The sequence below is a fragment of the Mesoplodon bidens genome (genome assembly GCF_964165515.1).
Source record: "Mesoplodon bidens genome assembly, chromosome: 12".
NCBI lineage: Eukaryota > Metazoa > Chordata > Mammalia > Artiodactyla > Ziphiidae > Mesoplodon > Mesoplodon bidens.
Window position 1 is genome coordinate 61308051 of NC_138168.1, and position 12603 is coordinate 61320653.

Sequence of the window (12603 nt, forward strand, 5' to 3'; positions counted from 1 at the left end):
GTTATTAAAAAAATAAAAAAGGCTCCTAGGTCAAATAACTTTAGAATATTTAAAATATGCTTCTTGCTACCAGTTTTTTTTTAGCAATTCATAAATACTAGCTAAAATACTATATGCTACAAGGAGCCTTGCAGTAAACTTTATTTACACTAAAATATTAGACCACGAAACTCCTTTTCAACAGAACACCTAGTAACAATATTCCACACACAATTTGGGAAATAGAGCTCTATTCCTTTGACTTATTTATTAAAGAATTTTTGCTTTAGGCAGATTAACAAAGTATTAGTCTCTCCTGAAATGTGTAAAAAGCTATTAGAACAAGCCTTTCATTTTAAAGACACATAGCCTGGCCTTGGCTTTCAAGCTTCAAACTTCAAACTAAGCTCAAAAGGGATTAGTCTCTTTCCTTTACCTGCAAAATGGAGATGATATGATTTCCGATCAATAGTATAGGGACGGGAAAATTGATGTAAACGTGTTTCTTAAATGACCTTAAAATCTTGGGAATTAAGTGATCTGATGAATAAAACATGACCATCATTGCTATAGACAAATAACTAAAATTTATGCAGCAGGTTCTCACAAAAACAGTGGCAGCTCTAAGCTGGAGATACAAAGTATTTTTAAAGAAATATATACATGTTCTAATCTTCAAGTACTATTTTTAAAAAATTTCCCTCCTTTAAGGGAAAAACACTCCCCCCGCCTCCACCCAGAGTTCAGAGGGTGTCCTAGCCACTTATTTTCCTCTTTGCTTTGAAGGAAGTATGGCAAGAGACAAATCCATTTAAGTAATTGGTATAGTAAAGCAATGTCTCTAAACAAGAGAGAAAGGATACCCTACAGTGATGCTATTTAGGTATGCTAAGGCGCAATGATAAGAATTATTGGACGACTGCTAAATTTAACTAACGTTCTGGGAGTAGAAAAAGCAAGCAACTCAAATACTGGCAATTAATTTTTATATAGCCTCTGGGATGTTTTCCGTATGTACTATGTGATCTCAAAAATATTACGTACTCCAAAATACTACATCTGTGTCCAATAGTCCCTTAGAGTAAATATCACTGGATGTAAACAAACAAGGGCCTTTGGCAACTCTGCTGCTATCGAAGTGAGGGAACATGTTCTATACAAGGAAGATCTAATTTCTCAGGACTCTATTCTTTCCAAATTCAAATTCACTTGTGCCTAAAATCAAATTCAAATTTAGCACTTTTGTGAAAAACGTTTCTGAGAATCAAGTTTTTTTTGTTTGTTTCTGGTGGAAAGAAAAAAAGGCTCTATACTAAATTGTCCCGCAAACATAAAACCCAACCGTTCCAAAATATAAAATATCCATCAATGCACAAATATAGTTGAATTCCTATTATATACAGGGTATTGAATGAATCCATCTAGTGCTTAGGATTAAAAAAAAAATCAAGCCCACCCTTGAGGCATTTATGTTCTTAGTAAATAGAAAAATTTCTACAATATAAACTTGTCTAATAAGGCAAGGCAGAAGGATAAACGCACATAGGATGTGTCCACGTACTAGTGGAGAATTTTAAAGTCAAACTCCAGGGAAGAGAGGTTTCTGTCTAAGAGGAGTTGGCAATAAGACCAGAATACAGGAGTTGGCAATAAGACCAGATACAGAGAGACTGGAATGATAACTGAGTAGCTTACTGCCAAAGATGACCTCTTTACCAAGCTGTGTAAGCCATTCCCTCACTGAGAGGTGAAGCCTTTTCCTCCATGCTCTTCAATTTGAGCTGGGCTATGATTAACTGGCCAACAGAGTATGGCCAAGTGGCACTGAGTAACTTCTGAGGCCAAGCCCCAAGAAGCCTGGCAGGTTCCACCTAGACTTCTTAGAACGCTCGCTCCAGGGTAAGCCAGCACGAATATAGGAAGTCTGACTACTGTGATTCTGCCATGCTATGAGGAAGCCCAAGCTAGTCATGTGGCGAAGCTGCACAAGGAGAAAGATGACCCACCAGCCCAGGTGTCAAACCTGTGCATGAAGAAGCCTCTGATGATCCCCATGCCTCAGCCCATCTTGCTTGATGGACCCCAAGAAAGAACTTGACTGTGATCCTCCAGAATCAAGAGAGAAAATTGTTATTTTAAGTCACTAAGTTTTGGGTGGTATGTTACACAGCAACAGCCAACTGAAACAATCACCTTGACCTTCAGGATAGGGGTCACAAATGGTGGTACCTGGGCCAGATCGAACTTGCAGACAGGATTTGGGGGGGCTTACTCAGTATTTTTAAAATTCTAGCTAACATTTTCTCACAAAACCCACATTCTTCTGAGGCCTGCACTTTCCCATCATCCACTTCACGTATTATATAACCTGCCAGGCTCCTATTGATCCTTAAGTATAGAAACCTTTCTCTAAAAAATGGGAGCAAGGGATTAATACACATATACAATTACCTAAATATATCCAGTCTGATGACATTATATAGTTACACTATGATCCAGAATGATTCAAAAATGCCATAAATCAAAAGAATTTTAGCCTGGATATACTGAAGCATATATATATATATCCCCATTTTCAATAATAAATTTTAAAAATAACAATCAATGATTTACTTAAAAATAAATAAAGACATCATACAAATTTACTTCTACCTTGATCTAAATAACTTCTATCAAGATGACGGGCCATAGCTTTGACAGTATTATTTGGACCAGAGAGAAATGAAAAGACACACACTTAGTAACTCTAGTCAAAACATTAATTATAGAATAAGCTGATCGAGTTACATGTTTCTAGACCACCTATAAATAGCCAAAGTTCCTTTCAACTTTCAGTTGCCAGCTCACCTTTTCTTACTCAAACCAAATCTTAATTATTCAATAACAAATTATTTTAAAGTTTTATACCTCAAAAGAGGGAACCATGCCATGGCTTCCTAAATATGATACTGAAAACATTCTTTCAGAATCCATCTGTATTATAATGCAAGCTCCTTCAGGGCAGGAATCCTTACATTTATTTTATTCTAGGCTTATCATATACACCCAGCAAAAAATCTTCACAGTTGTTTATTAAAATACATGTTAGGATTCTTTTAAATAATTTAAATTTTAAGACATTCTACATTTACATATTTTTAATGCCTTTCTGAGTTACCCAAATCTCGTTTTAGGTAGGATTTCAATTTTATGCTGCTCATCAACAATAAATAATTCTTACTCTTTTTCTCAAAATATAGATGATATCTGACAGACGTTAGCATTCAGAGATAAACCAGATCTCTACAGCCAACCCACCCAAACTTCAAAAATTCTTGTTAGTGTGAATTCCAATATTTTTCTACACAGCTTCAGTTTCACAGCAGCATGATGTTAAAGCATTTCCCAGTTTATTAAGTTAATTACATTTTACAGTTCTAATCTAATTCAACTAGTGTCACAAGAACATATATCAATTTCCATGTTCCTAAATCTTCCAAATAAATGACAAACTTAGACAAGTGCATACCGCCTAATGGAAGACAGGCACATGTTCAGGGGCTGTGGAAAGACATATCGTATCAGCATGTGCAGGGCTCCCATGTACCTTGAGAAGGACACCGTACTAGAGTAAGACGAAACTAAAGGCAGCAGAAAACAGCATCACTGTCACGTCTCAATTCACAAAGATCCTAAGAGGCAACAGAGAACAGTCACCCCCAAGTTACTTGAAAATTTTATTTAGGTTTGAAAAATGTATTTCAAAACCTGTTGCTGGGAACTCAGGACACATTCTCCCATAACAACAATGCCACAAATATATGGTGCTTTGAGTTTTCCAGCAGGTGAAAAGAACTCTGCGAATCCAGAGAATGGCACGACTGGAGAATTTACAGTTCTCTGGGATTTGATTACCACGTATGCTGTTTTTCCCTCTATGGAAAATGGCTTCTGCATTGCTCGCTGGCATACATCTCCCTCCTCCTTCCAGTTCACTATCTCTTTCTTTCTTCCAGTTACTCCCACTCCCACCAAAAAAGTCCCCAGTCTCTTAGAGGTGGAAGCAAAACAGCCTGATCCTGTGAGCCATTCATAAGCAGGAGCTACTGAGCTAATAGCAATTTGAAAGGCAGGTATGAGAGGGATTTGAGAAGAACTGGCTAAGGGGACAGAGTTTCCTAGCCTAGGCCCAGTGCACAGTAGGCATTTAAAGTTAATGTATTATGTATAATAAAGATGAAGAGAAAAACCAACAGTATAGTCTTTAAATGTGTGCACTACATGAGAAAGGGGATGGGGCTCAGGGGGAACTGGGTGGTGATCTGGACCATGGATATCACACCCTCAGCTTAGCTCTGCTCCGTGAAACATCACTTTTAGGTTATAAGATCAAGAGATGTTCAGGGACTTCCCTGGTTGTCCAGTGGTTAGGACTCCACGCTTCCACTGCAGGGGGCAGTTTCCCAACCAGTTTCAACCCCTGGTCAGGGAACTAAGATCCCAAAAGCTGCAGTGCGTGGGCAAAAAAAAAAGAGAGAGAGAGTTGTTCAGAAACGACACAAATATATTTTAAGGGAGAAAAAGCGTAAAAATTATGCTGTCTTCAAAAATTTTTAGGTATGGTGATATACTAGTACTTTTACCTACAAGTATTCAAATAACCTAAAGTCAATTCGGTCTTTGAGGAACACGAGCAAATAACTTTTCCTTGCTCTAAACAAGATACTTTTCCATCTTATTAAGAGTAACAAACGATTTAGAAATTTATATCCACCCAAACTACAAAAAGCTGTTTAAAACAGTCACCTGTGCCTAACAGGGGTTCAATACCTTTAAGCCCTTTTTGAGATACTGTTTTGGTATTCTTAATAGTTATTAACATTAATATAATCTGAGTTTTTTGTTTTTTGCAGTACGTGGGCCTCTCACTGCTGTGGCCTCTCCCGTTGCGGAGCACGGGCTCCAGATGCGCAGGCTCAGCGGCCATGGCTCACAGGCCCAGCCGCTCCGCGGCATGTGGGATCTTCCCGGACCAGGGCACGAACCCATGTCCCCTGCATTGGCAGGCGGACTCTCAACCACTGCACCACCAGGGAAGCCCCAACCTGAGATATTTTTATAAATATCTTAAACTTATTCCACAAATATTATTTTTCAAATTAAGAAGTTATACTGCATGTGTATTAAAGCAAGCATTCTTTTCCGAACCACTTACAAATCAATTTCAAACATGCTTTCGAACAGTATTTCCAAATTAATTCGCCCACAGGTCTTTGACGGCCCTGCATCATCACAGACAATCACAGTGCTTTATGTCAAGCACTTTTTTAAGTACGTTACATATACTAGCTCATTCAATCCTCATAATAACTCTTGAGTTAGGTATTACTATGCCCAGTTTGCAGAAGGAAAAGAAAAAACTGAGGCTCTATGACATTAAATAACTTGCCCAAGATCACACAGCTATTAAATGACAGTACCAGGACTCTGACCCAGAAAGTCCAGTTCCAAAGTGATCACACAAAGTAGGTGTAATCACTGCACCCTACTCCCTCTCACACTCATTCATTCAAACTTTTATTACCTGCCTAGAGTAGGTCAAGCACTTTGCTAAACCCAGGTAAAGAGACAAACTAAGGCAAGATCTCCATCCTCAAGGAACTTACATTTTAATGCGCAGCATAAAAGGAAAGCGCAAATTAAACCCAAAAGTCCGATGTGACAATCCTGGTTCAGCAAGATGTCCAGGGAAAAGGTAAGATATGGTACTGAAAAGGATTTAGTAATAATATGCCTGATGTTCACATTTTTTTGAATACTTTCAAAAGCTACACATTGGATCTTTAAAATTTACCTTGTGAAGCTGAGCATTATTACACTCATTTCATAGATGAGGAATCAAATAAGTTCTGAAGAGCTTAACGAAGATGCCACATTGCCTTTGGAGGGAAACTGCCCTGCCTACAGAATCTGCTTCTCTAAAAAAAACCCCAAAGGGTCAAATCATAGGCTTCCTGGGACAGTTCAAAAAAATTAACTGGGCAAACCTGATCCCCTTTCAAAAATTTGAAATTAGTCCGTCCGTTTGCTATAAGATGTAAGATGATAGAGGGCGACAAGGGTGGGGCATCCGTTGAGAGCCAAGCTCAAGCTCGAAATGAGATTATAAAGCCAGTGGACAGAAAAGAACAGAGTCCCAAAAAGAGAGCAACATGCCATGTGACCAGTCCTGAGGGAAGAAGACAGGGGATATGGTCTTTTCCTTATGACCCAGATGCCTGTAATAAACCTCATTTTCCCTAAAGACACAAGTGTTCTTTGCAAAAGCAACTACCGAAAGAGCATGTGTCAAAGGGATGACGTTTCACAATTTTTTCCAACACAAAAATTCAGACACTTAGCAGGCTTGAGTAAAGACTCCAGATGTAGTAACTGGCCACACAGATCTCCATGGTTTCTGTTTACTTCTTGCAAAAAAAAAGGGATAAACTTGGCCAGCTCACAGAAACAAACACAGAAGTCAAAAGAATGTGTCTGGGCTTCCCTGGTGGCGCAGTGGTTGAGAGCCCGCCTGCCAATGCAAGGGACACGGGTTCGTGCCCCGGTCCGGGAAGATCCCACATGCCGCGGAGCGGCTGGGCCCGTGAGCCATGGCCGCTGAGCCTGCGCGTCCGGAGCCCGTGCTCCGCAACGGGAGAGGCCACAGTAGTGAGAGGCCCGCGTACCACCAAAAAAAAAGAAAAAAAGAATTTGTCTTCAGAATTATCCAGACATCATCCCTTCTGCTCCCTCTGCCCTAATGCACCCCCAACACCTTTACTTATCCCCACTCTCCTCAAATAAGAAAACTTCTTATTTTCTGTCTCCTCTTATCAAAAGTAAAACAAAGTCATTAAAGATCAATACTGACTAAAACTTTGACAACACACCATTTCATCTCGGAGTATCTGTATGAAATGAAAGGTTTAGGTCAGGACAGTAATCACCTAAAGGCGAGAGTTCAGGAAAGGACTGGCATCACACCCGGCCTAGCACACCTGCTTCCCCAGACCAAGCTTGGAGACCATGCTGCTAACTCCGCCCACCCCCATCCTTTACCCCATCACCACCCAAGCAACAGCCTGGAGGCCTCAAGTTTCTGCTGTTCCAAGCTCTCTCACAGGGACACCACAAGGGTGACAAGTAGAGAGGCTTCTCAGGACCTTTGGGCAGCATTCAAATCAAGAAGATGTAGGAGAGCAAAGGCCACCAAAGGGAGTGAGATCTCACAGATCCATGACCATGGAGCACAGGGAACTTCCACTTGACACAAGTGTGGCCTTGGCCTCTAGGATGCTGGGTCCTTTTTCTAGCCTGTAAATGATACTCAGGTGTACAGATAATGAGGAATTTTAAAACAAGAGAAAAAAATAATTCATTTTGGTGGACCAATTATTAAAAACCCTTTAGGCCTAATTACCAGGCAATCCAGAAGCCATCATGTGCATTGTTAAACGCATCAATTTTTGTGAGTTCGTCATGCTGCAACACTCTCAAAAACAAGACAAGTACTAAGAACTTAAAACACCAAAAGAGCAATCATAAACCTTCAAATAAGCATTAGCCCCCATTAGAAAAGAAAAACAAAGGTGGATGATAAAAGAAGTAAGTGTACTGTGGAAGACAAGGCAAGTTTTCAGCAGGTTTTTTGGTTTTTAAGAAGGTGGGGTTCTTGAGATTTATAAATCCTTATACTTGAAAGGCATACACCTAATATAAGTCCCATGAAGATAACTTTAAACAGGCCCACAAAAATCACACGCCTCACAGATGAGGGTGGTTAAAAGGCAAATATCACATAACTCTAAATAAAGGTAAGACCTGCCCAGTTAGAATACTGGGTGTGTCTTTTAACAATTCAAGAGAAAATTATGAATAGGGCTTCTAAACGACACGGTAAAGAAAATCTGTTTTTAGAAAGTACTCTTATGCCAGCACATGGAGGACTAGATTGATCTAGAAAACAATTATCCATATGGACAGGTTAAAAATGCATTTGGTCACTAACTCCTGCAAAATTAGAACGACGAATCACGCCTTCAATGATAAGGCTAGCAAAAATAAAAAGAAACAGTCGTTCACTTATGACATAATTGCAATATAACAACTCTTTGCCATCCTTCCTTCACCAAAAATATATATAATTTCAGATAACACACAAATTCAGAAGGAAAGAACTCTATTCATGATACAGTACACAGGTTTTTTTCTTTAATGTTGTAAATTCACGTAAAAGAAAGACATTAGAAGATGGCAGCCCTCTTCCAGGCCTGAACTTTTACATAATGGTTAATTTTCAGTTACGCCATTTTTAGTTAAGCATAAGGATCATGCCCATGTTTCTTAACACGTGACAAAATGATATTTGTGAAAAGGCTTCTGGAATGAGGAAGAACATGTGATATGCCACAAAGCTCGATAAGTTTTCCTTTTCTGTATGTAGTGTGAGAGCAAGCAGCAGCTAGCCATAAACCAGGCACTGTTCTATGGGCTTCACATGGATCATCCCACTTAATCCTCTCAGTGAAGTGAGCACTAATAGGAAGTTCAATTTACAGGTAGAGATTTAAATAACCCTTCCAAGGCCACACTGAGAATGAGTGGGACAATCAATCGGGATGTGACCCCACGCAGGCTGGCCCCCGAGCCCAGATTTTCAGGGTTTATGTCATCATGACATAAACCAAGCCTCTTGGTTCTGCTTGCCCAACACCAATGGCAAATGGGGTCAACAAAACAAGATCTTACAGGATGAATGCTATACATTTAACTCATAGAAGACATAAAAACAGCTCAGACGAAACTAGAGTTAAAAGGGTTAATGAGAAGAAAAATACCATTTGACATTAATATTTATCAAATATTAGCAAAAACTGATAGGAAGCAAACAGAATAGTTTTTCTTAAAATGACCGGAAAGTCAAGGGAAAACAGTAAGAAGAGACAAAATGCAGTATTCTTTGAAAAACTGCTTTGCAAAAGCAAACAGTAAGAAACCTACTTGAAAACTAACAAGTAAATAAAGTCTTATAAATATAGCTACTCATAAAAAGTGGTTTCCTCTGGAAACATTTGACTATGCACAAGTCAGTCAGAGCAACTAATGTTAGCATATTTCTTCAAATCCTAATGTTTTCAAGAAGAAATATAACCAAAAAAATTGAAAACAGAATTCTGTAAATATTTGAGAGGGTCTAACCATGAGTAGGAAGAATTCCTTAATCAGGTATCCAATGAATGTGTCCTGATAAAGAGGGATAATGGAATGGAATGGAGGGAATTGTAGACTAACAGATAACCTACAAAAATATTAATTCCCTACTATCGCAGCTTCCCCAAAGACCAAAACAACAATTAAAAAAAGGACCTGGTAACACAAGGCTAAAACTCAAATGCTTTCTATAAATATCCTAAATCATATACATAATCCTTTATACTTTTCAAATGGCATATACTTGAGTTCATCTTATTGAACTAAACACTTGATTAAGTAGTTCATCAAAGTACATATTATTTAGGAGACAAAGTCTTACAGTAAGCCAAATTAGACTTCTGCGCTCCCTTCAACAACTGCTAAATAGGTGGATGGGAACACAAGAGTCTAACTTTTGTCTCTTTTTCACAATTTGTTTGTTTTGGTTTGGTTTTGACTTCTGAAGAGCTTTTTAAAATAGGCATCAACCACCAAAACTTGCACCTCAGGGCAGCTTGCCAATGCTTCAAGTACAAGCTGACAACCTCGGGCCAGAGCCAAAGCCCTGTGCCCCGCCCCCTCACCACCATCTTTAAAGGATGGCTCCTGATCCCATCCCACCCTCAAATCCCTCCTCCCACCACCATCCCCCTCCCACCCCAATAGCAATATCTCAACCTCTCCAGGCTAAAGAAGGTGCCTCCCAAAGCAACACTAAGCTTATCTGATAAATGATTCCATGCTTAAGGGTAAAAGCCAATAAGGACTGTCCCTTTTCTCTCCTTCCGCCCCAGCCCTCAAACCAAGGCTCCCATCTTCTCCAGCCTAGGACTCTAATTCAGTGGTAGGAATTTGAGGCCAGTAGGGCAAGCAATATGGCAGCCAGTGGGGGAGGCACTTGGGAACAGGTCTGGCGCTACCACTCCATGGAGTGCGCTCACTGTATGAGCAGCTGCCCACCCTACACCCTCTCGATTTTGCGCTAGCCTAGGTTGAGAATGATCCTGCTCTGGCCAAGGTTGAGAATGACCTGTTCCTCTCTTTTGTTCTCTCAACCCACTCAAGTATAGGCCACCCACAACAGGCTGCAAAACCGCAAACATCGGATAAAGGCTCCACATCTCAATATGCAGACCCAGGCAAAGCCCTACGACAACAGACCTTGCAGCAACCTAATCCCTGGGGTTTGAGTCCTCAAGGTAAAAAGGAGAGGTCAGGACTCAAAGTCCCTAAGGTTCTTTGCACTCTCACAATCAAGATCCAAAATTCAGCTCAGATCCTCAGGCCATCCCAGAGTAAAGTCTCTGGAGAATGTGCTAAGCCTGCACAATTCTGGCCATTTTGACCATCAAGTGGAGTCCAAGTTACAGACAGTAAGGGGTTGGCGTTGCAGTCTGCTTACTGCTGAAGGTTACTATCTCATTAGTGTGCTACAGAAAAATGGATGAAAACACTTTATGACCTCTCACACAAAATAAAATAACACATCTAAAGCACAAGCAGCAAATCCCTTTTATCTTTGGAAATGAATTAAGTCAATGGAATACATATGGTGGTTGCAATGTGAGGAAAAATTCTGGTCAGCCTGGGAATCTAGCGCAGAGTATTACAGCCATTCCTTTGATTTTTATTCCCCTCCTCCACATCTGGGGATTTTAAAACAAATGAAAGAAGGCATTATTCCAGCTTAAGGCATAAGCGTAAGTCACAAAGAACAAAGAAAGTTTTATTATCACATTAAACATCAAGGAGGAAATGTGCTTACTGATAACTAATTTAGTATCCTACCCTATTAGGTTAGCATTTGCTGTTTGCAAGCTTCTAGGCCAATATTTACAATTTACATCTAAGACAGGAGGTAAAAATGTTCAGCTAGTGAGAAGGTCATTAAGGAACGGAAGGGGGTAAAAAAAAAAAAAAAAAAAAAGGCTTGGAAAAACAGAACAAAGTACACAGATAGACGGTACTCTTTGCGCCTCAGTGGTCTATAGAACATTCGCCCTGTCCGCCTATAAAGTGATTTAGCATTAACCACAGGTCACTCTAGCAGCAGAGTACTACTTCCTGACAAAACCTTTTTGAAAGCTCCCCCACCAACAAAACAATCTCCATACGCCAAAGAATGTGAAACCTACTGCCCCAGGCCAGTGTCTTGGGCTTTCTGCCTAAGAAGTTTGCTTTCAGCCAGAAGAAGGGGGGAAAGAATCACACTGTAACAACAGCAGATTGTAGAATACAGCGAACAGCCCTCCTGCTTGTTGGCGCCGTTCCCAAGCAGCAGTTCCAGTGGCTGGGCCTTGAGCCCATTCAAGAATTCCATCTCACAGGAAGTGTTTCAAATATAGTTATTTGATCTTTCAGCATTTGCAAATGCACCTGCTGAGCAAGGAGCCTGACAGCCATCGCCCCAGTTCCTTCCTATCCGTCTTCACCAGTCTTCACCAATCATCGCAGAGGCGGTTTCAGGGTTAGGTGAGGTGCAAAGTACAGAAAACCCCAGCCAAAGATTTCTGCTACTGCACGAGGTTAGGCGCGACCTGTGGCTTTTGGTTCCTTTCTCCCCACACTAACTTCCCTGTCACTTTTTTCCCCGGAGCAGGTAAGAGGGCTTTGTTTTGTTCTCTAGCTTTCAGGTGCCCGGGCTTACCTCGTGGTGGCTTCCTCCCCTCCCTTGCCATGGTTCCCCCCCAGGGCCTGGTCCTTGCCGCTGGGGTGGTAGGCAGTGAGCACAACTCCCTGGGAACTGGAGAGCCAGCTCATGGTGAGAGAAGGGGCATAATTTCTGCGATCCTGACACAGGAGGGGAAAGAAGTTCCTGGCTCTCCCGGCAACTCGGCTCATTAGCATCGGCCGGCTCCTCCCACCAAGGCCAGCGATTCACAAGGGAGGGGCGGGGCCGCCGACTCTCCAAGGGGGAGGCCGGTGACTCAGAACGTGGCCGCAGCCCGGGGACAGCCCCAGTCCGAAAGGCTGCAGTTAAGGGGTGGGGGGTGGCGGGGGTACTAGTTGCTCCCACCCCCGAGTTATTCTGATCTGATTAAACAGCCACGTTGTAGCCGCCTCTCAACGTTGTAAGCACAAGCCGTCTTGGTTAGGAAACAATGAATTACTGCAGAGTCTTTTTTTCCCTTCTTAATTCCTGTTTCCATCTGGTAATTTCTGCTACTTCATGTAACGGGAGTAAGGGCTCTTCTTAGCCCCTTCAAGGTCAGCGTTAAAATTAACCATAGCAAAACCCAATCAACCTGCCCAGCAAAATTGTGCCATACAGGTGACAAGAAAGGCTTCCTGGGGACTTCCCTGGTGGTCCAGTGGTTAGAACTCCGAGCTCCCAAGGCCAGGGGCCCAGGTTCAATCCCTGGCCAGGGAACTAAGATCCCACATACCACAACTAAGCCTGCGTTCTGCAAGGAA

General features: G+C 41.3%; 1 protein-coding gene across 2 annotated transcripts in view; it reads right to left on the reverse strand.

Moving 5' to 3' along the window:
- The window catches only part of ARHGAP18 (Rho GTPase activating protein 18), a 125369-nt gene extending 113345 nt beyond the window's left edge, over positions 1–12024 (reverse strand). Inside the window, exon 1 of one of the 2 annotated variants that reach the window (XM_081251373.1) lies at positions 11837–12024. In XM_081251373.1, the coding sequence (XP_081107499.1) occupies positions 11837–11949 (113 nt within the window). In that variant the 5' untranslated portion in view covers positions 11950–12024. The remainder of the gene's footprint in view (positions 1–11836) is intronic. The other variant, XM_081251374.1, reaches the window with a different exon arrangement.
- Between the last annotated feature and the right edge of the window lie 579 nt (positions 12025–12603).